The following is a 24,089-nucleotide window of genomic DNA, read 5'->3' on the forward strand; positions in this document are numbered from 1 at the left end:
GCCCTAAACAGTGCTCCTCACAGCCAATTTTAAAGACGCCCTATAAATCGCCCAATGACGATAGAATTAGCTTTTTATGCTAGAAATTAACACACATATGAAGTAGAACGCTTCTAGTGACATGCATTTAGTAAAATAGAAATGCCCTAGTTCTAGAAATGGTGGAGAAAAGGGGAAAGATGACTTACCGGTAGAAACAAGAAATTGTTCGGTCCGTTACGGAGCTTTCGACGCGGTGAACGTTTGAGCACCACCTATTCAAAGATTGAACGGTTAAATTTGCTGGGAATTTAGAGAGAAGACAGAGAAAATGTTTTAGGGCAAAAAGGGTTTTCTGTTTTCTAGAGAGAGAAAGGAAAATTTGGCAGAATGGGAAACTGACTTTTGGAGAAAGACCCCTGCAAAGGTCATGTGCCAATAGTCTGATGGGCCTGGCTACCTCCAACTAGGACCCAATAAACCTTTTTACCTTAATTAAATTTTTTATCCCCATTTTCTTTTTAATGTAAAATATAACTATTTTTTTTTTTGAACCTTTACATACAAAACAAAATTATAAAAAATATTAAGGGTGCAATCAAATTATTTTAATAGGTTCCGATTTTTAAGTTTATATATCGTTGTTGTTTGTGTTGTATGTGTAAATTATTTCTTTTATGTTCTCAAACAAACTAGACTTCATAAAATAACACGTGCAACCCATAATTAATAAGAAAAGGACTACTTTAGGTAGTTTAAACCATTAAGACGTAGGTTAGTTTGTAATTTATCGTTAAGTATTTTCAAAATTATTAATATATATATATATATATATATATATATATATATATATATATATATGTGTGTGTGTGTGTGTGAGGTTTACATTATTTTTTAGTTGATACACTTTAGCAATGTGTATTGAGTTTTAGTAAACAAAAATACTTTTATATATTCTGGATGCTAAATTTTTTTAGTTAGTAAATTTTAGCATGTGTATCGGGTTTTAGTAAACAGAAATACATTCGTATATTCTAAGTTTAAGGTGAAGGGTATTTGAATAATTTTCTTTCTCAAAACTAAAAAAAACAACAAATCCCTACTGTAACCCCAATTGAAAAAATCATAAACATTTGCCTAACCATAATCCATCTTCCTCATTTATCTAATTTGTTTCTCTCTCATCTCCATATTGTCCCCCACCCACACACACAACCTATGACACCACGATTTGTTACTTTTGCTCTGTTTGTTCATTTGTTTTCCATTATAATAACAAAATAATTGATGATGTTGATGTTCATTTTTTATTAGAGGGCTCTATTATATATTTTTCCTTCTTATTATTATTAAATTTCATTTTTAAATTAAGTCACGATAAATAAAACATTCACAAGTCACAAAATTTACATGCATCATCTGCACATTTACACCACATTTCATTATATTTTTTATCAAAAAATACATTGAATCTATGTATTGATGTGTATAAATGACTTTTTTTTAATGATAAATATTAAAAAGAATGATATAAAGTTTATGCATAGTTAAACATACATAGCAAAATCTTCTTCTTATTGAAAGCAGTAAAACATGTCTACCATTGGTGCCACTCTAGATGGATTATTCTGGTCGGTGTATGAAAGATGCATTTATGGCTACAATAACTGCGTTGAACGATGTTCATTTTTTTATCATTTAGTGTGAGTAGTTTACATGAAATTGAAATAAGTAATTTCATGTAATACAAAATTAATAATAATAAATAAACATATTAAGATACAATGAATAACCTTATAACACTCCTTTTGATTATTTTGTTATTAAAGTGAAAAACAAATGAACGAACAGATCAAAAGCAACAAATAGCGGTGTCGTGGGTTGCTGTGTGTGGGAGAAAAAGTATGGAGATGAGAGAGAAACAAATTGGATAAGTGAGGAAGGTGGATTAGGGTTGGGCGAGTGTTTTGATTTTTTCAATTGGAGCTGCAGTAGGGATGACAAAGAAAAGGTTGAAGTGAGAGAGATGAAAGAGGAAGGGTTGAGAGGAATGAGAGAGGTGAGTAAGGGTTTGGAGGGTTTTTTTTTATTAGTTTTGAGAATGAAAATTATTAAAATATCTTTAACCTTAAAACTTATAATCCATGATATATAAGGATATTTTTTGTCTACTAAAATCTGGTACACATTGCTAAAATGTATCAACTGAAAAAACAACGTACGTGTATTAGCAAACCCATACACAAATATATATATATATATATATATATATATATATATATATATATATATATATATATATATATATATATATATATATATATATATTAAGATTTTGGTTTTTCGAGTTGAGATGAAAAGTGAGTGACAAAATAAAAGAAAAAAAAATAATGTCACCTATACGGTATGACCAATCAGTTAATTATGAACCGAGCAGTGAAAAATTTCTTCTCAAAACAAACCTGATCATATAACATTTTTAAGATTATGTAACTATAACAAACTGATCAAACAAAATCAACTCGCTGAAAACTTAACTTTAATATTGACCAATTAATGACAAGGCATTACTATTGTCGAATTGATCAAATTTAAGCTAAAATATAATTATGGTGTAGTTTTATAAAATTATTTAAGCAAATAATAGCTAGGAAGAATCAAATTACTCAACGAAAGCTCAGAGAAATATCCAACTTTCTAGTGTAGCGTCCTGTAATGTTGTCAGATGTTAATCATGCAATGACCACCCATTTTGCTTTTGCTGACGGAAATCTGGTACCACTAGTGCTGCAAAGTCAATGAGCTCATTGTCTTATTATCATTGGATGCCATAAAAGGATTGTTGGACTCAACTCTTGATTGAAAATCCTCGGAAAGTTCAAATAATTGAGCCTATGTGGTAGGTAGGGATGAAATAAAAAAATACTCGTATTTGTGGTTATTTACATATAAAATTTGTAGCAAATAGTTGATACTCGTAGATAACAAGTATTTTAATATTAGCTTATAAACGGGTCGAATATTGCAAAAAATTAAAAAAAAAATAATTTATATTTTATTAAGTTAAATTTAATTAAAATTAAAGTTAAATTATATTTTATTATGTTAAATTTAATTAAAAATATATTTATTTTTATAGTTAATTCAATTTATGTTATATTTTGTTTTGTAACTTTATTTTAAAAATGTATAAAATATATATTTTTTAAATATTCGTGGATATTCATTGGTATATGTGGATTCTAAAATACTCGCAAGTATCTTTTAAATAAGTATATGACGGATAATGGGGCGGGTAAGAAGTGATTTTTATTTTATTTTTTTGGGTAGACATTATCTGCGTCCAATCTAACCCATTATCTGCGTCCAATCTAACCCATTATCATCTCTAGTGGTAGGTGTGGGGTGTTGGACTCCACCTTATTTTTCAACACGAAGCTAAATATTTGAAAGGTGATCCTAAACACACGATTTTTCACCTTGACTGGTGAGATTATTAATTTGAGGTTGGCTGTTAAACTAGTTAATTTCTCGTGATTATGTTATATTTTAGGTTTATCTTTTATGAAGAGTGATTCTATTTGATGAGTTTATAGTTATTGTGTATTCTTGTGGTATTTATATTTGACATAAAAGTAAGTGTTTTAGGAATGATAAATAAGTGTTATTTATTGTGTTGGCTAATTTTCTCGTGATTATGTATATTATATCAGTAATGATTATCGTGGATAAAGATATATAAAACTAGTAAGATGAAGTCATTATTCTGAAGGAGATAATTATACCATGTTTTTTGAGTTTAGTGTAGGGTGTATTGATAACAGAGGTAGATGTGAGATCATCCTGACTTTATTAGTAATTGAAGTCACATTGATGACAATGACTAGTTTGAGAGTCAACAAAGGATCATATCTAAAGTGGTGACTATAGTTGAACTCAAATGAGACATTAAAATTATCCTACCATGCTATATAAATAGGGAGAAACCCAAACATATTACAACTATAACTCTTGAGTTAGTAAGAATGATTGAGCATGACAAGTGGATATCATGACACTAGTCAATACACCAGCCATCTAGAGATTGTGTTTATGGTTATAGACATATGTCGATGCTAGATGAGCTTGTATGTCTTATGTCACTTGTATTTTTTTGAAAAGTGTAGTGTATGGTCGTACCGTTATATCATGTGGTAGACCATACAACCATCACTTTACTAGTTTTCTCTAAGATTAACACCAACAATAATTAGTTTAAAATAAAGTGGTATATGATTGCATTTATTATGCATTAATTACTATAAAAGCTGATTAAACGCGAGTTTGATATTAGGAAGCTGAGTTTGACATTAAAAAGTATTGCATGTAACTTCTCAGTTATATAAATGGAGTAAAAGGCGAAAAAAGTCAAAAATAAGTACTTAGACACACAACTTAAAAAATTTCAAACATGTATCTGCAAATATTATTTTGTTTTATTTTATAGTCATAAATTTTAAATTATTAGCTTATCATTTTTTTTTGTGTGTGTTTTGTGTATAACATATAATTTGTAATAATTTATGTTATAAGTAAGTAGATGAGAATGCAAATATAAGAATTAAAAAATAGAAAAAACTTCTAATAAGCAATTAAAGTATAATAATTTGCATAGCTTTATATATATTTTATATTATACAGCTCCAATAGCTCTTTATATATATGAATTGATTTTTTGTTTGAGTGATTCAAGATGTACTATATTTGGAACGGTACAGTTTAGTTAGATCAGAAATTTAAACATCTTATTAAAAATTATTCTCATAAAGTGGTAATAATTATAAAAAAAGTTAATAATTTATTATTTGTTTCAAACAAATAAGAAACTATACTATAAAAAATATTAAAACATATTATAAATAGATATAAATTTATATTGATAAATACGTTAAATAGTAAATAAAAATATTTAATTGTATTTTATCTATAAACAATTTTACAAAAATAAAAATGGAGAGAACCCAACCTACAATGGATTACAAATGGACTTATAATCACTCTTTATTGTTACTCCTAATTTAATTTCTAAATGGAGTTATTAAATCCTTTCAAGATTAACAAAGAGTCTTTTCAAAGACAATGGATTTTCAAGTTAAATCTCTTATATTTTTATAAGAGATTTAACTTCAACACATTATTAAATATGTTATCTCACTCCAAGTGTAAAAAATATATAAAAAAATTGCATTTTATTCTAATTAATTAAATGCAAAACCTATTTATATTGTTTGTCCCTAAAATTAATCTAGGACCAAAAACCAGACAAACAAAGAAGAGTAATGTGATTGGTTCCTCAATCCCAATTTTTTCATTGGTTCCATTGTACTTTCAACATATATTTAAAAAAAGTTTTTTAAAAATATCTAGATCAGTGAATTTTAATACAGCTAATAGAAAATAGTAAAAAAAAAAAGAAAAAAAAATCAGCAGAGAATCTAGACTGGCTCCTTGCTTCGTTTTGGTCTTCAGATCGCTTCTTTTGTGACATTGAAAATCATCACACGGCTCGCAGTTAAATCTTTTGATCGCTTTACCCAGTTCTTTGTAACCAGAAATTAGGGAGTTCAACAATGACTCAAACTGTTGAAGAATGGTAGAAGCAGATACCCCTTATCAGGTCGCTTATGTCTCACAGCTGCAGTTGTCACCACCATCGGCTGCTCCCTTGATGTAAAAACACCTTTCTTCCAACTCTCACATTTTTAGGTTTCCAATTCCTTTTATGCTTATCAATTTGGAGCGTGTCTAACCTGGGCTCTCCGTTTTAGAATTGCTGTATTTCACTTGTTTTCGTTTTGAAAATGAAATCAGAACCACTGTCTAATTTCAAGTGCTGAAAGTTGACTGATTTAGTTTCACTAGATTGAATAGTGGGCATAAAAGGGAAAAGAATCTGANCATTTGGGGAGACAATGGATTTGCATCTGAAGAGTCTGTTCAACAGATTTCAGGAGCAGTTTGGGTCTGGTCCTGGTCTTGGTCCTGGATCTGGGACTTGCATGATGAGAGTGGATGGCATTGCTCCAAATTTCATTAAATCTGTATACAAAGCTTCCGCGGCTTTGTATAGAACTGAACCGTGGAAGAGGCTACGACCGGTTCACTTCTTTGGCATTCGGGTTGGGAAAGATTCGGATTGGGCTGGCAAGAAACAACCTTTTCCTTGTGTTCAGTTCATTGGAGGGGATGGAGGGGATGTTGGATTCTACATGTTTAGGTCAGAGAATGATGCTAAGAAAATGTTAGGGTCTAGAGAGACCATTCACGTTCCAAATGTCGAGGTTCTGAGGGTGACATACGAAGTGGAGAATTTGATGTTCCCTTCCAATCGGAAGATGATCAAGTCTTTGTCATTGGAAGCATCGGGGTCAGATCGATTTCCTGTTATTGATGTTGCTCGATGCACGCCTTCTGGGGATCTTCGATTTAGAAATCCAACCATCGAAGAGCTTAGGTTTGTTTATGCATTCATGAAAGCCATTTCCCTGGTGCACTCCTTACTTCAAGTTGACAGGGAAAGTGGTCCAAAGTATTCCACAGTGGTGTCTTTTGAACCTTTTATAGAGACTGTTGATGTTCAATGGCCTCCAGATGTAGCCAAGGGGGGTTATGACCTTGTTGCTGTTACTATTTCCCACCCGCCGGGTCAGGCATATGAAGAAAGATCTAGTAGTGCTAGTGCTGGCTCTACTCCCACCAAGTATGTTGAACCACCTATGGAAGACACTTTCAATGACACAAAAGCATACTCAGGTACTGGCTTGAGACAGTGTGCAATGTGTGAGAAAGAAGTGCACGGAGAACAGTCTCTTTGCTGTGGGCGGTGTAGAGCAGTTGTTTACTGCAGTTCAATTTGCCAGAAGCAGCATTGGAACGGCACGCATAAAAGTATGTGTGGACTTTACAAAGCCATGATGGAGAGGGAAGAAGAGCTGGCTATAATGATTTTCTTGTTCCCATGTTCTGCTGACCAGCCTTGTAAGTGGCTTGAATCATTAGGAATCCATCAGAAGGGTATGTGGAGAAGAAAATGCAGTTGCTATTCACATTGCCCTTTTGGTCTCCTTCCTGTGAAAGGGGGGCTGCAGGAACTATGGGGTGGAATTGACGAATTTGAATACCCTCATGATTCTCCGTTTAATAACCACTTCATCTCAAGTCCATTTCTTCTCTCTGGTTGGTCCGAGTACTACAACCTTCGCTCACTTCCATTGTCAAGTCCAATCGCCGACATTCTCTCGCATCCATTGACTGTGTATCACATACTAACTACTCTTAATATAAGTTCAAAGAACCTTATATTGAAAGGGAAAGAGGTGATTGTCCACTACCTTGGACCTGAAGGCGAGTTGGATTGGATGCCAGCATTTGCAGAAGTAGGACACTTGCTTAATGGACTGGGCAATGTACAAATAGTGATGGTGGGACCAGAAGTACCTACAAATTTGTCAGGTACAACCTCAGGAATAGGTAGCAGAGTTAGAGTGAATCTTGTAAGGGGTGTTTATCAGGTGGAAGCCTCATACCTACCTTCTCCACATGTTGTCATTGCTCTAAATTCTAGATTAGATAGCTATTCTAGTTGGGGTGGAGCTATTGATTTAATCAAATCACTGGGGGTGCCTGCTTTCTTCACTGATCAATCTGAACTTTCATGTGTAAATGCTAAGCAAGTCCTTCGTAACGCTGGATTGCACATTACGCATCCGGTTACTCCAAATCCTTTTCGGTCCCCTGTGAAAAATCTCACTGCTTCTTTCAATCTTCCTTCATACAGCAATGGTTTTGTCTTCGGGGTCAATACTTGAATGCAGTCCTAGAAATTCCAAAAACAAGTGCCTAGCTATTGTCATTGTCACGCATTCTAAGATTGCAGCCAACTTCAAATTTTCTGTGCTGTCATGCAATTTGTTGAACATCACAACAAACTAGAAAATCCTTCTAAAATTTGTTGTTTTATTATATTGATTCTGTTTGGTATCTTGGGTCTCGAGTGGGCTGAGTTCTTTGGTTGTTTTCCTCTTATCACATTGAAATCTGTATCAGTTGTTTGGGTATATTAATATGATTGTGACCAAGTTGTTCTGGAAAGAAATAAAGCAATGTCGGAAGAGTTATCCAATGAAATTCATGTTTATACTGCATCAAGTATATGTGATTGACGTTCTTAACTTTAGTTTTACCAATAAACTAAGTATCCATTTTGACAATAACCAATTGATATTTGAAATTGTAGAGCATGGGAAAAAGTTTCTGTCAATACCTTTTGTTGTAATAGAATTGGGATGCTTAATAACTAACAGCACGTTACGATGATTGGAGCTGTTTTTTTTGTTAATGGTATGGCTTTTTAGAGACCACGGACATCTCAGAGCATCAAGATGGGTTATTCTGGATGATATCCTTAGTTAATGCAAAATTTCAAGCAAAACCCACTAAAAACTAATTTATTTTCTCTGTTTACTATAGATTTAATAATTTAATTTGTTTAAAAATGGAAAAGTAAGGATATTCTCAATCAGTTCAAAATTAATTGTTTTTAATTTAAATTAAAAATAAATATATGTTTATGTTCTTCCATTATACAGATTGAGGATTCAAAGTTCTCTACGGTTGAGAAGTGAGGCCGATATAAGTGAATCACGTATTACAAGTTGTTGTATGCTTACAACTATATTAAATTGTTGTATGGTTCAGACTGAAATAAAAGATCATGTATTGACATTTTCAATCAGTGAATGATCCAGGTATTTTTTTTTTTTAAGTTTAATTAATTAATATAAATATGCATAAGAATTCAATGAAAATAAAACCCTAATCAATATACCTAAAGGCCGCCTTAAAGTAATTGAATCACTCTATGAGTACTGAATAATCATTCCTTTAAGTCTTGATTATGCTGGAAAGATGCATGAAATCAAAACCTCATTCATTTTTGCCCTCCCCTCCTTTTCTTATGAGTGAATATCTTTTATATGATATTTTTTTACTTTAAGTATTTTATATTAATGTTTTCACAATATTTTAAGTCGATTATCAAGACGAATTAATTGTCTGATACTATTAATAAAATTTATTTTTAGAAATAATTTATTAAAAAGGGTTTATATATATATATATATATATATATAGACACGATTTCAGTTGATACTAGTTTTCATCTAAAATTTTAATTAATCTAGATTTGTAGATTTTTTTTAATCTGAAAGGCAGTGATCAGACAGACTCTGACAAGTTGAATTCATGATTCCAAGTTGGCCACTTGTCTGTAAATATAAACCAACCAACTCTTATATATCCTTTTTGACCAACACCACAAAAGCCAAATCATCTGGGAAAAGAAACTCCAAATTCCCTCACAATGGAGTTCCCAACATCTAACTCCCTTCCATGGCAATACTGCATCTCTTCTCACCTTCTCTTCCCCTACAATTTCACCCCTCAAAACTATGTCCACTGGACAGAAACCCCTCAGTCTCACATTTTTTCAGCTGACATCCCTGGTAAGCACCTTAATTACCCATGTGCCAAAACAATACTAAATAAACTCTTTTCCTTTAATCGTATCTTCCTTTTCTTTCTTTCTAAATTATGGTAAAGGATTTTTATATTACTGAATATAAACAAATTTATTTAACTTTTCAAAAGGATTTTTATCAGAGGAAATGCACACGACCACCAAAAAGGAAGCAGAAATTCTGACATAAACTGTGTAGTATCAGAATTTGTGTTGTCTCAATTTCTTTCTGGGTGCCTCGAGTGTATGTTTCCTTTGATAATTTCTGAGCCACACCACCAATGTTCTGTAATAGGTTATAGGTGAAAGTTAAATTCTTTTGGCTTGTCTTATAATTTGCATCAAGATATTTGAACTGGATTTGTTTATTTGATGTTTGGTTGTCATGTTAGGTGTGAGGAAAGAGGAGCTGAGAGTGGAGGTTGAGGATTCAAGGTACCTCATAATCAGAACTGAAGCAGTAGACGAATCCACAGAACCTGCAAGGAAGTTTGAGAGGAAGTTTAGGCTGCCTGGGAGGGTTGATCTCGATGGCATCTCTGCTAAGTATGAAGATGGAGTTTTAACTGTTACAGTTCCAAGATCAATTAGAAGAGGTTTCTACATTGACCCTGCTGATGTGTCTGAGAATTTGGAAGTTCTAGCCAGAGCAGCTTGAATGAAGAAAGGGTTCTTGCTATAATTAGGAGCTATATATACTGTTTATTGCATGTGATTGGTTTCTTCTTGATGAAACATTGGTTAAGTTGGCTTTGCATGATTTTTAGGCCATGTTTTTCTTATCTCAGTGACTATTGTGTACAAAATTAGTGTTGAGTTATGATCCATTTGTTCTCTGTTGTTTTCAAATGTGACATCCAAGATTTTAAGTCACAGATATTTAGCTAAATTGGTGTTGTTCTTACTTTACCTAACTTAGAAAAAGATAGATGGACACTGAATGTTGTAGATAGCTAAGGAGTTGTTGATTAATAAAAAGTTTATAACTGAAAAAATCTTGCCACCAATCCAAACAGGCCCAAGTAGATGCAGATATTTTTGGGTCCCCTAATCGATATCTTATCTTTATCAAGTTGTACTGTGAGGAAACTAAACTATAGAATATGTTCATGTCCCTCTCCCACTAGGAAAAGAATCACATCCAGGGCGTGTTGCCAACTTACCCCCTGGATAATTAGTATACAATGACATACTTGTTTTTTTTATTATTTCAATATAAATTAATTAAATTTTATAAAATAATAAAAAGTTCTTAAAAAAAAATAACATTATCAAATTATCTTCATTTTTTATTAAATATTTTTAAAAATATTATTATTATATCCATTTCAAATTAAAATACTAAATAAAAATTTATAAAACCAAAGTATTTATTAAATTTGTAAAGTTAATCAACCACACTTTGATAATTTAAAATTATTTTTAAAAATTAAAAAATAATAATCAAAATTATAAATATTTTATTACTTTTTTTATTCTCATACTTTACAAATGAATAAACAATAAATAAAAATTAAAAAAAATAAAAATATTCAAATATAAAACATAAAAAGTATTTAATTTATATATATTATTTGAACATAGTTACACAAATATTCACATAACAGAAAAATACTTAAAATATTTGAATTGATTTGATAATAAACCAAAAAATTAAAAAAAAATGATAAAAAAAAGAAATATTATATATAAAACCAAAAACTAAGAATAATATATATATATATATATATATATATATATATATATATATATATATATGTATGTATGTATAATAGTAAATAAAATTATTTAATTATATTTTATTTACAAACAATTTAAAAAATATGATGAAAAGAGAGAATACAATGTATTGCAAATGAACTTACAATCACCTTTATTATTATTCTTAATTTCTTAATTGAGTTAGTAAATCCTTTGAAGATTAACAAAGATTACATATTTTTGTAAGAGTTTTAACTTGGACTCATTGTTAAAGATGTTATTTCCCTCCAATTGTAAAATATTAAAAAAAAGATTTCATTTTATTCTAACTAATTAAATGCAAAACCTATTTATATTGTTTTTTCCTAGAATTAATCTAGGACCAAAACCAGGCAAACAAAGAAGAGTAACGTGATTGGTTCGTCGATCCCACGCGCTTCTTGATTCGTGCTGTCTTTGTCATTCATCGTGTCCTCATCTACTTCTTCTTCATCTTCAAATCGCTTCTTCTTTTGTCTGTTATCTTCTTCTGTCACATTGAAAATCATCACACCGTTTCTTTGTTTCTCAGTTTTCCCATCGCAGTTGAATCTATTGTTCGGTTTCCCAGTTCTTTGTAACCAGAAATTAGGGAACCCAACAATGGCTCAAGCCGTTGAAGAATGGTACAAGCAGATGCCGGTTATCACGCGCTCATATCTCACAGCTGCAGTTGTCACCACCATCGGATGCTCCCTCGATGTAACATACCTTTTTTCGCACTCTCGAACTTTTAGGGTTTCCAATTCCTTTTCTGGTTATCAATTCTGCGCGTCTAATTTGGGCTTTCAGTTTTAAAATTGTTGTATTTCATTTGTTTTTTCGTTTTGATAACGGAATTGTTAATGTGGTAATCCGGATGTTTATAATAGTGTTTAAAGAAACTGCGGTTGGATCGTGTGTCTGTGCTAGCTCGGTCTGATGAAGTTTGCATGATTTCTATAATTTGTTTGTTTCAATTTGTTTGCCTGGAGAATTGACTTCGTTTTGATTTGGCTGATTTCAGAATTCCAGGTGACTAATTTTTTGTTGACTGATTCTGTTTTTGGTGGTGTTGTAGATAATTTCTCCTTATCACCTGTACTTGAATCCTCGATTGGTGGTGAAGCAATATCAGTTTTGGCGTCTGGTTACAAATTTCTTGTACTTTCGTAAAATGGGTAAAGTTTCTGCTGCTTACCTTTTAACGAATTGATATTCTTTGGGATTGGCGATAGTGGATGCTTTGATTTTTCGCATTCAGTTTTAATATGGAAAAGGTCTCAATTTTATGTCAACCAGTTTATGACACTGATTTTCATTTCAATTTGTTTTCGTGTGTGCATACAATAAAACTAATGTTATTCTTAGTTAAGGAAGATCTTACACTAAAATCTCCCTCTCTTGGGCAGTTAGAAATGTATGCAATAATATGACAATGAGTAAGATCGCTCCTGATTAATTCTCTATATGGGAGTGTACTTATTTGTAAGCATCATGAATCCAGTCCTCACATGATGAAAATTACTATACAAGAGCAATTACATTAAATGAACTGCAGCTGTTTTGAGAAGAGCACTAGTGAAGAAAGACTACAGCTGAAGGTGGGCTATACCTACATTTCAGAAAAGGGGTGAATCCAATTGACCCTGGCGTAATCATAAGGAGAATGACTATGAACATGATAGTTCCCAGAAATAAACTACTTGATTAAAGATACCAGTTTTTGTGGGCTTATCAGAAGCAACAAAACTGCTTTATGATATTTATTCTTGTTTCTTGGAGAGTAGTGTGGTCCTTGTTCCGTATACACATGGTCATAGTTCTTGACTTTATTGAACCCCCTTGTAAAATTGGAAATTAAATCTTGCGTTTCTGATTGTGGTCCTTTTGTAGTGTTATGCAAGGGAGACTGAAACTTGCATTGATGGTTTCATGTGTATAAGTTAGTAAACTCTCTTGTATCAAATGGGTGTCTATTGTATAAAAGGGTTGCCTCGTCCGCACATCCCCTATTTTTCTTTTGCGCTTTGTGTCTGTGAACTAGGTTATCAAATGCTAGATTATTGGATGCATATTGAATTCACACCTTCAGCACATTTAGTTCTTGACATTCCCCTGTGTTTTTCCTGAATTACAGCTACACTTCCTAATTCTCTCTAATAATAAACCTGTATGGTCAAATTTTCTGGGGCTGTATTGTCGGCTCTAACGGAATATTGTCATTTGCCAGCAGCTCCTGCATATTGTTGTTTGTGTCATCATCTGTGTCATCATCGTTTGGAATTTAATTGAAAATTGTGCATCTTACATCTAAATTTGACATGGTATTTTCTTATTAAATGCGCAGACTTGGATTTCCTGTTTCATATGTTTTTTCTTGCACGTTACTGCAAGCTTCTTGAGGAGAACTCGTTCCGAGGGAGAACTGCCGATTTCTTTTACATGCTTTTATTTGGTGCCACTGTATTGACTGGAATTGTTCTTCTCGGGGGGATGATACCGTATTTGTCAGAGTCGTTCGCAAAAATAATATTCCTGAGCAACTCATTGACGTTTATGATGGTAAATCGCATTTCTGTATATTTGTTGTTAAATACAGGTGATTAAATCGGTCTCAAATAATCTATATTTTTTTCAGGTTTACGTGTGGAGCAAACAGAATCCCTTTATTCATATGAGTTTCCTGGGCCTGTTTACTTTCACTGCTGCCTACCTTCCATGGGTGCGTAAGCTGTATAGGATACGATAACAATGGACCGGTTTATATTTCAAAGAATTTATCTTTGATTTTGATATTCTGTCGTTCGCTCAAGTTCCAACCTATAATAAAGGCAACCTAACCTCGAAGTTTATGCTTGTAGGTTCTCTTGGGTTTCTCTGTACTCGTTGGTGCCAGTGCATGGGTGGATCTACTGGTATGCCACTTATACATTAGTATTGATACTTGATTAAGCAATACATTTTGTGAACAACTGGTAGCTAATGGGAATCTTGACTGCAATGTTCAGGGAATGATTGCTGGTCATGCATATTATTTTCTTGAAGATGTTTATCCTCGGATGACAGGTCGTAGGCCACTGAAAACACCATCATTCATCAAAGCACTGTTTGCAGATGACCCAGTTGTTGTGGCACGGCCTGCCAATGTCAGATTTGCCCCCCCACCAGCTGATGAACTTCACCAAGATTGAGTGAATGGACATGAAATTGATAGAGGATTAGCAACGGAACAGCGAAGCGGTTGACCGTGTAATATATTGATTTAAAACATCCTTTTTCTCCTGCATTTGTTAATTATTAGGATTTAAGGGGCAATATGTCGAATGTCAGAGTTTTAACTGAATGAGTTCCTTTTCTTTCATTGTAGTTTGTCAGACACCACTCTGTAGATATGATATTAATATCCCCTTTTTATTTTTATATTTTTGACCCTGCAGTCACAAGTTTTCTTAAAATTAATTAATTCGTCAAATTCGGTTTTTCCATCTACAAAACACTTTTAAAATCTCATTTTTTTGTCTAATTATATGGGAGTTTAAGATGAACTTGAAATATAAAATATTTTAGCGGTAAAAAAATTAGTGAAGAAATGATACATTTTGGAGTATCTAAAGGTACTTCCTAAACACTTTTCAAGATAAAAAAACATTACATTTCAAAATCAGAGAAACAAAATCATCGAGAAAAAACTTAGATATCAAAATTAATTTTTAAATAAATCAAGAACATGTTTCATCATGAATTTTTTTAAATTACCATCAATTTCTACCTAAAACAATATTGGAAGTGTATATGTCAATGCGAGGACTTTTGTTGACCTGGTGAATAGTATTTTAGTTATTTTTAAGAATTATTTCTTCATCTACTCTACACTCCGAAAAGTTTAACTATAGAGTTATTAATATAATTCAATTCACCTGGCGAAGCTGACTAGTAGTACTTCAAAATGTAACCACTGAAACTATATATATGTGCATGATTTTGTTTAATTGACTCATTAAGGAGTAATTGTTATTAATTAAAAATTTCTATTTGAAACATACTATATATATATGTATACATGATAATGGTTATTATTATATTTTAAATGCTTTCCTATTCCAAAAGAATCACATGATAAAGTATTTTTGTTTTAGAATTTAACCATTAAATATAATTGTACGCTTCTAATAAAAATTACATATTTCTTTTAAGGTTTAATTATTAAATAATAATTAATATATAAAACATTTATAACATTAACAGCAATTGGATCTGTGGCGCAATGGTAGCGCGTCTGACTCCAGATCAGAAGGTTGCGTGTTCGATTCACGTCAGGTTCATCTTTTTTATTTTAGTTAACTCAATCAAAATTTTTAATGGTTAAATGAACTGCAAAATTTTTAAGTATTACACCTTGAACTTTTTAAATATATGGACTCTAATTACTTTTTGTTTAATTTTTTTTAAATAAGTCATGTTTAACACTAATACAATTTACTAATTTTTTATGTTATTCAATCTCATGATTTAAAAAAAAACCTTCTTTTATAAGAAAAATATAAAATCTATCCGAACTTTTTCCGTTACCAAAATTAAGTTTTGAATTATATGCAAACTTAAACATGTTAATCTCTTAAAAAAAAAAGAACAAATGGTCAATTAATCATCATTTATCTTTCTAATATACATTTTTTTTTCAAGAAATCACATATTCACCCTATAAAACAATGCAAAAGTTATACTTTTATTTATTTATTTATTTTACTTCATAATAATATCATATCTTCACGAGCCATTATTATGACATTATATATATTGGGTTTATTAACAGTTTCATAGAATCATATTGTTATAACATATTTATAACCAAAGGATAATTAGGTTTATAAAGTTAGCAACACAAACTAAAAAAAAACGAAAATCAAACAAAAATTGAAATCCATGAAAATGAAAAAGTCAAAACGCTCGTTTTGTTCGACTGTTCATTCACAACCTAAACCCTGCGTAGCACACTCTCTTGTCTTCTGTTCATTCTGTCTTCCCCATTCGCTAAACCTCCGTCCATCATTACTCCTCCGCCGTAAAACCCTAACCCTAGCCATGTCAGTCCTCTCCCGCCTCCGCCACTTCTCTACTTCCATCCTCTCCTCCAACTCCTCCACGCCCCTTACCTCCAAGCAGAAGACCCGCTCTGCCCTCCGCCTCCTCAAATCCGAGACCAATCCGGAGCGCATCCTCGACATCTGCCGCGCCGCCTCCCTCACCCCGGAATCCCACCTAGACCGTCGCGCATTCTCCCTCGCCGTCTCCAAGCTTGCCGCCGCCAATCACTTTGATGGCATCCGCCTCTTCCTCGACGACCTCAAATCCCGGCCCGACCTCCGCAACGAAAAGTTCCTCTCCCACGCCATCGTCCTCTACGGCCAGGCCAACATGCTCGACCACGCCCTCCGTACCTTCACTGAGGATCTCTCTTCTCCTCGTTCCGTCAAATCCCTCAATTCCCTCCTCTTCGCCTCCCTGCTGGCCAAGAACTACAAAGAGGTATCTCGAATTTACCTCGATTTCCCTAAAACCTATTCAATTCAACCTGACGTAGACACTTATAACACCGTTATCAAAGCCTTCGCTGAATCCGGTTCTTCCACCTCTATTTACTCCGTTTTGGCTGAGATGGATAGGAATTCCGTTAAACCTAATGTCATCACTTTGAATAACTCGCTTTTTGGTTTCTACCGCGAGGAGAAGTTTGAGGAGGTGGGGAAGGTATTGAAACTGATGGAGGAGAAGTATCGTGTTTTTCCTGCTCTCAGTACTTATAATGTTAGAATTCAGAGTTTGTGTAAGCTGAAGAGATCTTCTGAGGCCAAGGCTTTGCTTGAGGGAATGGTTTGCAATAGGAGGAAGCCGAACTCGGTTACCTATGCTTGTTTGATCCATGGTTTTTGCAGAGAGGGGGACCTTGAGGAGGCCAAGAGGTTGTTTAGGGACATGAAGATGAGAGGGTACTCCCCTGATGGTGAGTGTTATTTTACGCTCGTGCATTTTCTGTGTCGCGCCGGGGAGTTTGAGGCGGCGTTGGAGGTTGCTCAGGAGTGTATGGGGAAAGGTTGGGTGCCGAATTTTACCACAATGAAGGATCTTGTAAATGGGCTTGCTGGTGCGTCGAAGGTCGACGAGGCGAAAGAGGTGATTAAGAAGATTAAGGAGAAGTTTGCTGAGAATGGGGACAAATGGGATGAGATTGAATCTGGGTTGTCACAGTGAGGAAGATTGTGGTCTCCTTGTGTTGTATAATCTTTGATCAATTGGAGGAGAGCACTGAAAATTGAATTATCTATGGGACATCAGAGCTTAGGAAAGGTTTTTTCGCCATTTCCTCTGGCCATTGGCCTTTTGCTTGCTCAAATTAACTCATTGGAGATTGGTAATCTGCCAAATTAGTTTAACATTTTTGCTGTTGTTGAGCATGCTTAATTTTCCTTGAGAAATAATAGAATTGGAATTGCTTCTTAATTTTTTATCTCTTTATATTGCGTTGGCCCTATTCTTTCTTTTAAAGGAGACATATACGCTGCACGGGAGCTTTATAGACCTGTATATTACATCATTACCATTTAGTTTCTTGTTCTACTCGTCCTTCATAGTTGCTGAAGCCAGAAGCTGGTTTTGATACAATAATTCTAGTGATTTTAAATGTTAATAGAATACGACATTTGACCCGTTGACATGTTCCATTCTACTGAATTTATGCATACAATTGACTCATTGCATGTTGCTAATGCTATTATAATTTATGTAGATACTGCAGAACCAAAAGTAGATCCTCATTGTTTTAGTGTTCACTTGTGCATATTGTATGTCTCAACTCAACATTTAAATGCATATCGAGTATCAAATAGAAGTGTTAACGTTAATTGCCACCTTCAACTATCACTCTTGATGTAATGGTTCTTTTTGTCATTGGAATATAGCAATGGGAGGCAATTCAAGCATCGTTTCTTCCATTATATCAAGATTTATACATCTATATATCATACACGTTTTTGTCACACATGCCTCCTATTTGTGCTTTCATTGTTCAGTTTAATAATTGAATGGAAAAACTATTTTACGAATTTGTGAATTTCAATTAACAGGGTACGTTTAAGGTCTCATGTATCTACACCTCATGTTAACTATACACATAATTTATTTAACTGGAGTTATCAGAAAATGAAAAATAACACCCGTAACTGTCACTAAAATAATCTTATTTTAATCACAAAAACAAAATCTTTCTTATAATACCTCAAGTTGAAAGGAGTTCCATCCAAATAGAGACACTCGAAAAGGAAACTCAAATAAAATAAAATAAAAATTAGATACAACTAATAGCAACTAAAAACGAACAGATTACTCCCGTGCAAGGTTTAAAAATAGAATGAATTTGCCTAAAAAAAAAATTACAATGGGTTTACCTTATTTGCATCTAACTCATCCTTATTTTCTACGTCACTAGATTTTCTAGGCTAGAAGGCCAAGTGTTTTTTTTAAAGTGAAAAAGGTTGTCTACGTGTTTTTTTAATTCCAATTTCCAATTGAAAAAAGAAATCGTAAAACATGGTAAGAAGAAGTTGTTGTCTTTGTCAGAATTCCTTTTCTTTCTACGTGTCAGAGAAAACCAGCTAAGAATAACTATGTTAAAGAATTTCATTTCGATGCTCAAAACTAAAATAAGTAATTAAAAACAAATACGAAACAGAAATTTAAAGTATTTTGATCCTGAATAAGGGCTTACAATTTAGAAATTTTAGCCATCTCCTACCTACCGACCGTTATTCTGTTTTTTTTATTTTCATAAGCTTTGTGCATACAATTTTTTTCTGGAGATTATTGTGTTGGTTGATTACAAATCTTTTCAAGGTTTGTAGCCAACCATCAACAAGGTCTCCGAAAATGAGTTGCTTCCCATGCTGCAAAACAGACACCAAACCAGCCTCTAAAGGGGCAGTCTCCGGCAAAGTTTCCAAAGGAAGAAGAACATTCAAATCAGTAGCTGCAGCTATGTCTCTCAAAACAGGTATGTCGTATGCTTCATTGCTGATATAAATATTAATCTTTTCTAATTCCAACCCCATTATTATTACATTCAAAAGAAATCCACTTTTTATCCTTTTTATTCTTTTAACCCTTTCTTTCATCGTAATATTTATGGCAGTTTATTTTTTTTAATCATTTTCTGTCACTTTCTTTAACGTTATCCGGCTCAGGATATAAAGATGTCTCGTGATGAAGATTTTGTTTTTAAGGAATTATTACCAATTAATCCATTCATTTTGTTTGATTTAACTGTATTTCTAAACTCAGCTGTAATGAATTTCCTAATTGTACGAGCATCATGCATGAAATATCATATTGCATGTGAATGGATAATTTTATAATAACTGGGTGATCTCAAATTGCAGGCAGCAGCAGGAACAGACAAATAGACGCAGAGATAAGAAAATTTGGACGTGTAAAAAATGATGTCAAAGTATTCACATATGCACAGCTTCTTGAAGCAACAAACAACTTCAGTTCTGATTGCCTGATCGGTGAAGGTGGATTTGGGAATGTTTACAAAGGATACATGAAAAGTGTTGAACAAGTCTGCCTCGTATTTTATTATCTAATAATGCTTTGAGCTTTTGACATGGTTGTGAAAATCTAATGTAAAGTATTTTGTGTCAGACTGTAGCTGTGAAGGTACTGAACAGGGACGGAGCACAAGGAACACGAGAATTTTTTGCAGAAATTTTGATGTTAAGTATGGTTCAACACCCAAACCTTGTGAGGCTCATCGGCTATTGTGCAGATGACCAATATAGGATTTTGGTTTATGAATTCCTGGGCAATGGGAGTTTGGAAAATCACCTTCTAGGTATGATGACAGAAAATTCTGGTTGTACTTAACTTTACAGAAACACATTGTATATTATGCAACTCTAACTAGATTTTGTTGATGTCAGACTTAGGTGAAGGTAAGGAGCCTTTAGATTGGAAGACCAGAATGAAAATAGCAGAGGGAGCAGCTAAAGGACTTGAATATTTGCATAACAGTGAAGATATACCTATCATATACCGTGATTTCAAATCATCTAATATACTGTTAGATGATAACTTTAATGCAAAGCTGTCTGATTTTGGGCTGGCTAAGATTGGTCCTAAAGAAGGGCAGGAGCAAGTGACAAGCAGGGTGATGGGAACTTTTGGTTATTGTGCACCAGAGTATGCTGCTAGAGGTCAACTCAGCACAAAGTCGGATATTTATAGTTTTGGGGTTGTGTTTTTGGAAATAATATCGGGTAGGAGAGTATTTGACACTTCAAGAGCTACAGAAGAGCAAAATTTGATTGATTGGGTATGCTACTGAACAAAAATTGTCCATGCTTCTCACTAATCTTCTCATAACACATAACTGAATTTTTTGTCTTTGTATTTGTCAGGCACAACCTTTGTTTAAGGACAGAACGAAGTTTACTCTAATGGCTGATCCTTTGCTTAAAGGTCAGTTCCCCGTGAAGGGTCTATTTCAAGCCCTTGCAGTGGCAGCAATGTGTTTACAAGAGGAACCTGAAACACGACCTTACATGGACGATGTTGTGACGGCTCTTGCACATTTAGCAGTGCACAAAGTTGGAGACCAAGACATAGCCGGAGACTCTATAAAATGTGCAGGCCATGTTGAATCTTTCAGAGTTCTAAGTTCTGCTGGATCCGAAAGGACGTAGTTCACCGCACACAGTCTAGGATTACTGCAAAAATACACCAAAAATTGTTATAGAAAGATGAAAATGCTTGCATGCAATTCTGTCTTCGTAACATTCTACAGTTCCTTTTTTAGCTGTAATTCTTCCCTTATGGAACTGATATCAGGCTCCCTCAAATTCAACGGTGTTTTTACGTTCAACAACTTACATCGACTATCTGTTTCTATTTCGTTTGAACATGAGACACTGAGATCCTGAAGGAAAAAACACTAACATATAAAGTCTCTTAAATGCTTTGGTATTGTTCTTCAGTCATTGAGTTTCATTAGAAATTGTATCTGATTGAAAAACGATATCAGAAGTATCTAAAAGCATGTAATCTGTCCTGTGTTCCTATCAACTTTATTTATGTTCCTCAGTTACAAATACTATTTTCGCTAAATGTATGTAGAACATGCCATCCATTTACTAGTAGAAAGCTGATCTTAAACTGAATCTGACATCTGAAAAGCCAGCAGTAATAAGGCATTGAAGCACAAGATGCGACAGAAAATGAAAATGAAAAAAGTTGCCCAAGAGAGGCAACATAGCATGAAGAATAAAATGATATGTTGTAAGTTTTGGTTCCCCACAAAAAGCTAGTGCATATCATTCCTGAGGATCCTGTAGCTGTAACCAGGAATCTGGTTTAACTGATTGCCTTCAGCTACTTCAGCAGCAGAACAAATTTTTGGAAGGAACCCACTTGAGCCTCTTCTCTTCCTCCTCTTCCATGTAGTTAGCAACTCCCAGAAACTAGGCCTTGAAATGGAATAGCTTCTACCAGAAACCATATCCACAAATTGTTGCTGAGGCTTTTGTGAGCTTCCTCTTCTGTCTAACTCAAACATAGTGAAGTATTCAATTTCCTTCCTCACTAGAGATCCAATAGTGCCCCTTGTCCCTATAGCAACAGGAGCAGCCATTTCAACTGCACTAACTAGTTCTCATGGAACCACTCTTTATATATATATATATATATAATGCATAAATTTACTATTGAAACGAGTGATGAAGAACATAGTGGTCGTGGTTCTTAATTTTCAATTTGGAACATCCATCTTTTTGTCATTATTAAATAGTTTATACTTAGTTGCTTTATGAAAAGCAAAAGCACGAAATTGAAACTTTAAAAAGTTGAAATCATCGTGATCTCCAGTGCTTGATGAGAACTAGCTTGTTTTCCGGAAATAATACTATACCCTTTTGAGTAACTGTTAGGAATTCTGCTAAAATAGTTACCATATGGTGAAACACTCAGAGAGATTGGTGATTTTGTAGCGTTTCACATAACAAACACATTATTGCATTATTGGCAATAGTACTACTTGTTATATGAAATGGGGTTTTCTGTAACCTTAAATTCCTCCGAATTTCCTATGCAGAAAAAAAAGAACACAAACCAGTGGTTGTCTTTTAATGTTCTTTATTTGTCAGGTCAAAGTTATTCTCCGCCATTCATGGCTTGGCAAGTGGAAAGAGAGAGCATTTTTTTAATGGTGTGACAGTTCTTTTGGGGCGTGATTGTTATGTTGTCCAGTGCAGATCATACTTCCATTTCATCATAAACAAATAAAGTGAAAGTGTTTGATTTCCTACCTAACATTCCAAAAACCTATTTTCAATTCAATGAAAAGCAAAAGAGGATATGAAATGTTAACATGTATAGATTATTTGATGTTATTTTCAAAGTTCTGGAACCAAATTATAGATGTTAGTTAGGGAAATCAAAATCCTTTTAGCTTTGAAAAATATTTTGAAAGAGTGCCATACTTTTTGTACACGTAAAATAAAAAACAATCATACCTTATCCATTGTTATTGTAGTGGTATTTTGGTTTTAGATACGCTTTTCAACACTTTTTCACTGTTATTCTTTCAACATAAATACATTTGGCAGCATATACTGTGCTATTTATTTCATTTACTTAAAAATTTTCATTTGAAGGAAGGAGTTGTAGTCACTCAGCTGCTTCTTTTAAATTTATCCTTGTGATTATGTAATTTATTTCTAATAATGTAATTGTTTTCTATATTTTATATTTTTTAATTTAATTTACTTTCAGTGTATATTAATTGTTTTATTCTTTCCATTTTCAATTATTTTTTTTATTTTTATTTAATTTACTTTCACGGATATAATGATTTCTTTATTCCTTAATTTATTTATATTTTCGTTATTCATTTTTTCTCCAATTATATATTTCTTATGTGTCTTTTGTTTAAATTACTTTTAGTAACATATCAAACACATTCAAGATTTAAAGTTATCTTTTATATTTTTATTGTTTTTTATTCTGCATTATATCATAAAACTTTTAAAAATATCACTGTTTTCATAATTTAAACTAAAAAAATTAGACAAGGGAGAAAAATTAAAGTAAATAAACTTAATTCACCAAATCTGGATAGGAAGAAGTTATATATAATTTTTTTTACGATTTGCATATTTTTCTAATTATTTTTTAATATATTTTTAACTAGGTCACTTATTCATCAATCAAATTATATCAAAACATTTTGCACTTTGTTTTTAGATCGTTTTTTTTTCTTTCGTTCTGGTTTTCTTTTGATCCTTTTTTCTTTTCTTTATATATATATATATATAAATTTTTTTAATTTATCACATAAATTAAATATTATATTAATTCTCATAAATTTTATTTTTAAATTTATTTTCATGTATTTTTAAATTTATTCAAATAAACAATAAAAAAAATTACTTTCAAATTTATTTAATTACTCATTTTTATATTCACTTAAATAAACAAGAACTAAGATATTATTTAGAGCTTTAGAAATAATTATAAGAAGTAAATTGTGACAATAATAATAATAGCAAAAATCTCGTGACGACTCTCACGGTGACGTAAACAGATTGTGTTAGTGCTTAGCGATAAAACCAAACCGTATTTTAAAAGGCAAACAAGTTTGAGTTTGACTGTCATAAATCATAATTTCAAAGATCACACTATATTATATTATATTATAATATTCCAAATCAAGACTTTGACTACCGTCCATTTGAGGATCTTGCCTAAACCACCCAAAAGCGCGTGTACTTGTACTCTACTTTAAAAC

The 24,089-nt window shown here is 32.8% G+C and overlaps 6 protein-coding genes and 1 non-coding gene across 7 annotated transcripts; 6 read left to right on the plus strand and 1 right to left on the minus strand.

Annotated features, from left to right (window-relative positions):
• The first annotated feature begins 5,412 nt into the window (after positions 1-5,412).
• Positions 5,413-8,145, plus strand: LOC106776145 (zinc finger MYND domain-containing protein 15). Its single transcript, XM_014663495.2, has 2 exons — positions 5,413-5,688; positions 5,881-8,145. Exon 2 carries the CDS (start codon positions 5,931-5,933, stop codon positions 7,824-7,826), a length of 1,896 nt encoding a protein of 631 aa, XP_014518981.1. The 5' UTR covers positions 5,413-5,688; positions 5,881-5,930; the 3' UTR covers positions 7,827-8,145.
• A 1,170-nt stretch (positions 8,146-9,315) lies between these two features.
• On the plus strand, positions 9,316-10,410 carry LOC106775437 (15.4 kDa class V heat shock protein). Its single transcript, XM_014662563.2, has 2 exons — positions 9,316-9,521; positions 9,928-10,410. The coding sequence occupies exons 1-2, from the start codon at positions 9,380-9,382 to the stop codon at positions 10,191-10,193; spliced, it is 408 nt and encodes a 135-aa protein (XP_014518049.1). The 5' UTR covers positions 9,316-9,379; the 3' UTR covers positions 10,194-10,410.
• Positions 10,411-11,655: 1,245 nt separating this feature from the next.
• On the plus strand, positions 11,656-14,686 carry LOC106774421 (derlin-2.2). Its single transcript, XM_014661410.2, has 6 exons — positions 11,656-11,977; positions 12,336-12,435; positions 13,605-13,819; positions 13,896-13,979; positions 14,119-14,172; positions 14,266-14,686. The coding sequence occupies exons 1-6, from the start codon at positions 11,879-11,881 to the stop codon at positions 14,446-14,448; spliced, it is 735 nt and encodes a 244-aa protein (XP_014516896.1). The 5' UTR covers positions 11,656-11,878; the 3' UTR covers positions 14,449-14,686.
• Positions 14,687-15,507: 821 nt separating this feature from the next.
• Positions 15,508-15,579, plus strand: TRNAW-CCA. The gene has a single exon. It is a non-coding gene; the product is annotated as a tRNA-Trp (tRNA).
• Positions 15,580-16,206: 627 nt separating this feature from the next.
• Positions 16,207-17,755, plus strand: LOC106775072 (pentatricopeptide repeat-containing protein At1g61870, mitochondrial). Its single transcript, XM_014662109.2, has one exon. The coding sequence runs from the start codon at positions 16,340-16,342 to the stop codon at positions 17,504-17,506; it is 1,167 nt and encodes a 388-aa protein (XP_014517595.1). The 5' UTR covers positions 16,207-16,339; the 3' UTR covers positions 17,507-17,755.
• A 996-nt stretch (positions 17,756-18,751) lies between these two features.
• On the plus strand, positions 18,752-21,396 carry LOC106775321 (probable serine/threonine-protein kinase PBL23). Its single transcript, XM_014662431.2, has 5 exons — positions 18,752-19,301; positions 19,687-19,868; positions 19,952-20,141; positions 20,230-20,621; positions 20,707-21,396. Exons 1-5 carry the CDS (start codon positions 19,178-19,180, stop codon positions 20,989-20,991), a joined length of 1,173 nt encoding a protein of 390 aa, XP_014517917.1. The 5' UTR covers positions 18,752-19,177; the 3' UTR covers positions 20,992-21,396.
• An 18-nt stretch (positions 21,397-21,414) lies between these two features.
• LOC106775323 lies at positions 21,415-22,020 on the minus strand. Its single transcript, XM_014662432.2, has one exon. It carries the CDS (start codon positions 21,933-21,935, stop codon positions 21,609-21,611), a length of 327 nt encoding a protein of 108 aa, XP_014517918.1. The 5' UTR covers positions 21,936-22,020; the 3' UTR covers positions 21,415-21,608.
• Between the last annotated feature and the right edge of the window lie 2,069 nt (positions 22,021-24,089).

Source organism: Vigna radiata, chromosome 10 (genome assembly GCF_000741045.1).
Source record: "Vigna radiata var. radiata cultivar VC1973A chromosome 10, Vradiata_ver6, whole genome shotgun sequence".
In the NCBI taxonomy this organism is placed as follows: Eukaryota; Viridiplantae; Streptophyta; class Magnoliopsida; order Fabales; family Fabaceae; genus Vigna; species Vigna radiata.

Coding starts and splice junctions, on each gene's coding strand:
- LOC106774421 (XM_014661410.2), top strand. CDS start 11,879: ATGGCTCAAGCCGTTGAAGAATGGTACAAGCAGATGCCGGTTATCACG. Junction 13,820..13,895: donor ACTCATTGACGTTTATGATG/GTAAATCGCATT, acceptor TATTTTTTTCAG/GTTTACGTGTGGAGCAAACA. Junction 13,980..14,118: donor CTGCTGCCTACCTTCCATGG/GTGCGTAAGCTG, acceptor TTATGCTTGTAG/GTTCTCTTGGGTTTCTCTGT.
- LOC106775323 (XM_014662432.2), bottom strand. CDS start 21,935: ATGGCTGCTCCTGTTGCTATAGGGACAAGGGGCACTATTGGATCTCTA.
- LOC106775072 (XM_014662109.2), top strand. CDS start 16,340: ATGTCAGTCCTCTCCCGCCTCCGCCACTTCTCTACTTCCATCCTCTCC.
- LOC106775321 (XM_014662431.2), top strand. CDS start 19,178: ATGAGTTGCTTCCCATGCTGCAAAACAGACACCAAACCAGCCTCTAAA. Junction 19,302..19,686: donor AGCTATGTCTCTCAAAACAG/GTATGTCGTATG, acceptor CTCAAATTGCAG/GCAGCAGCAGGAACAGACAA. Junction 20,622..20,706: donor AGCAAAATTTGATTGATTGG/GTATGCTACTGA, acceptor TGTATTTGTCAG/GCACAACCTTTGTTTAAGGA.
- LOC106776145 (XM_014663495.2), top strand. CDS start 5,931: ATGGATTTGCATCTGAAGAGTCTGTTCAACAGATTTCAGGAGCAGTTT.
- LOC106775437 (XM_014662563.2), top strand. CDS start 9,380: ATGGAGTTCCCAACATCTAACTCCCTTCCATGGCAATACTGCATCTCT. Junction 9,522..9,927: donor TTTTTCAGCTGACATCCCTG/GTAAGCACCTTA, acceptor TTGTCATGTTAG/GTGTGAGGAAAGAGGAGCTG.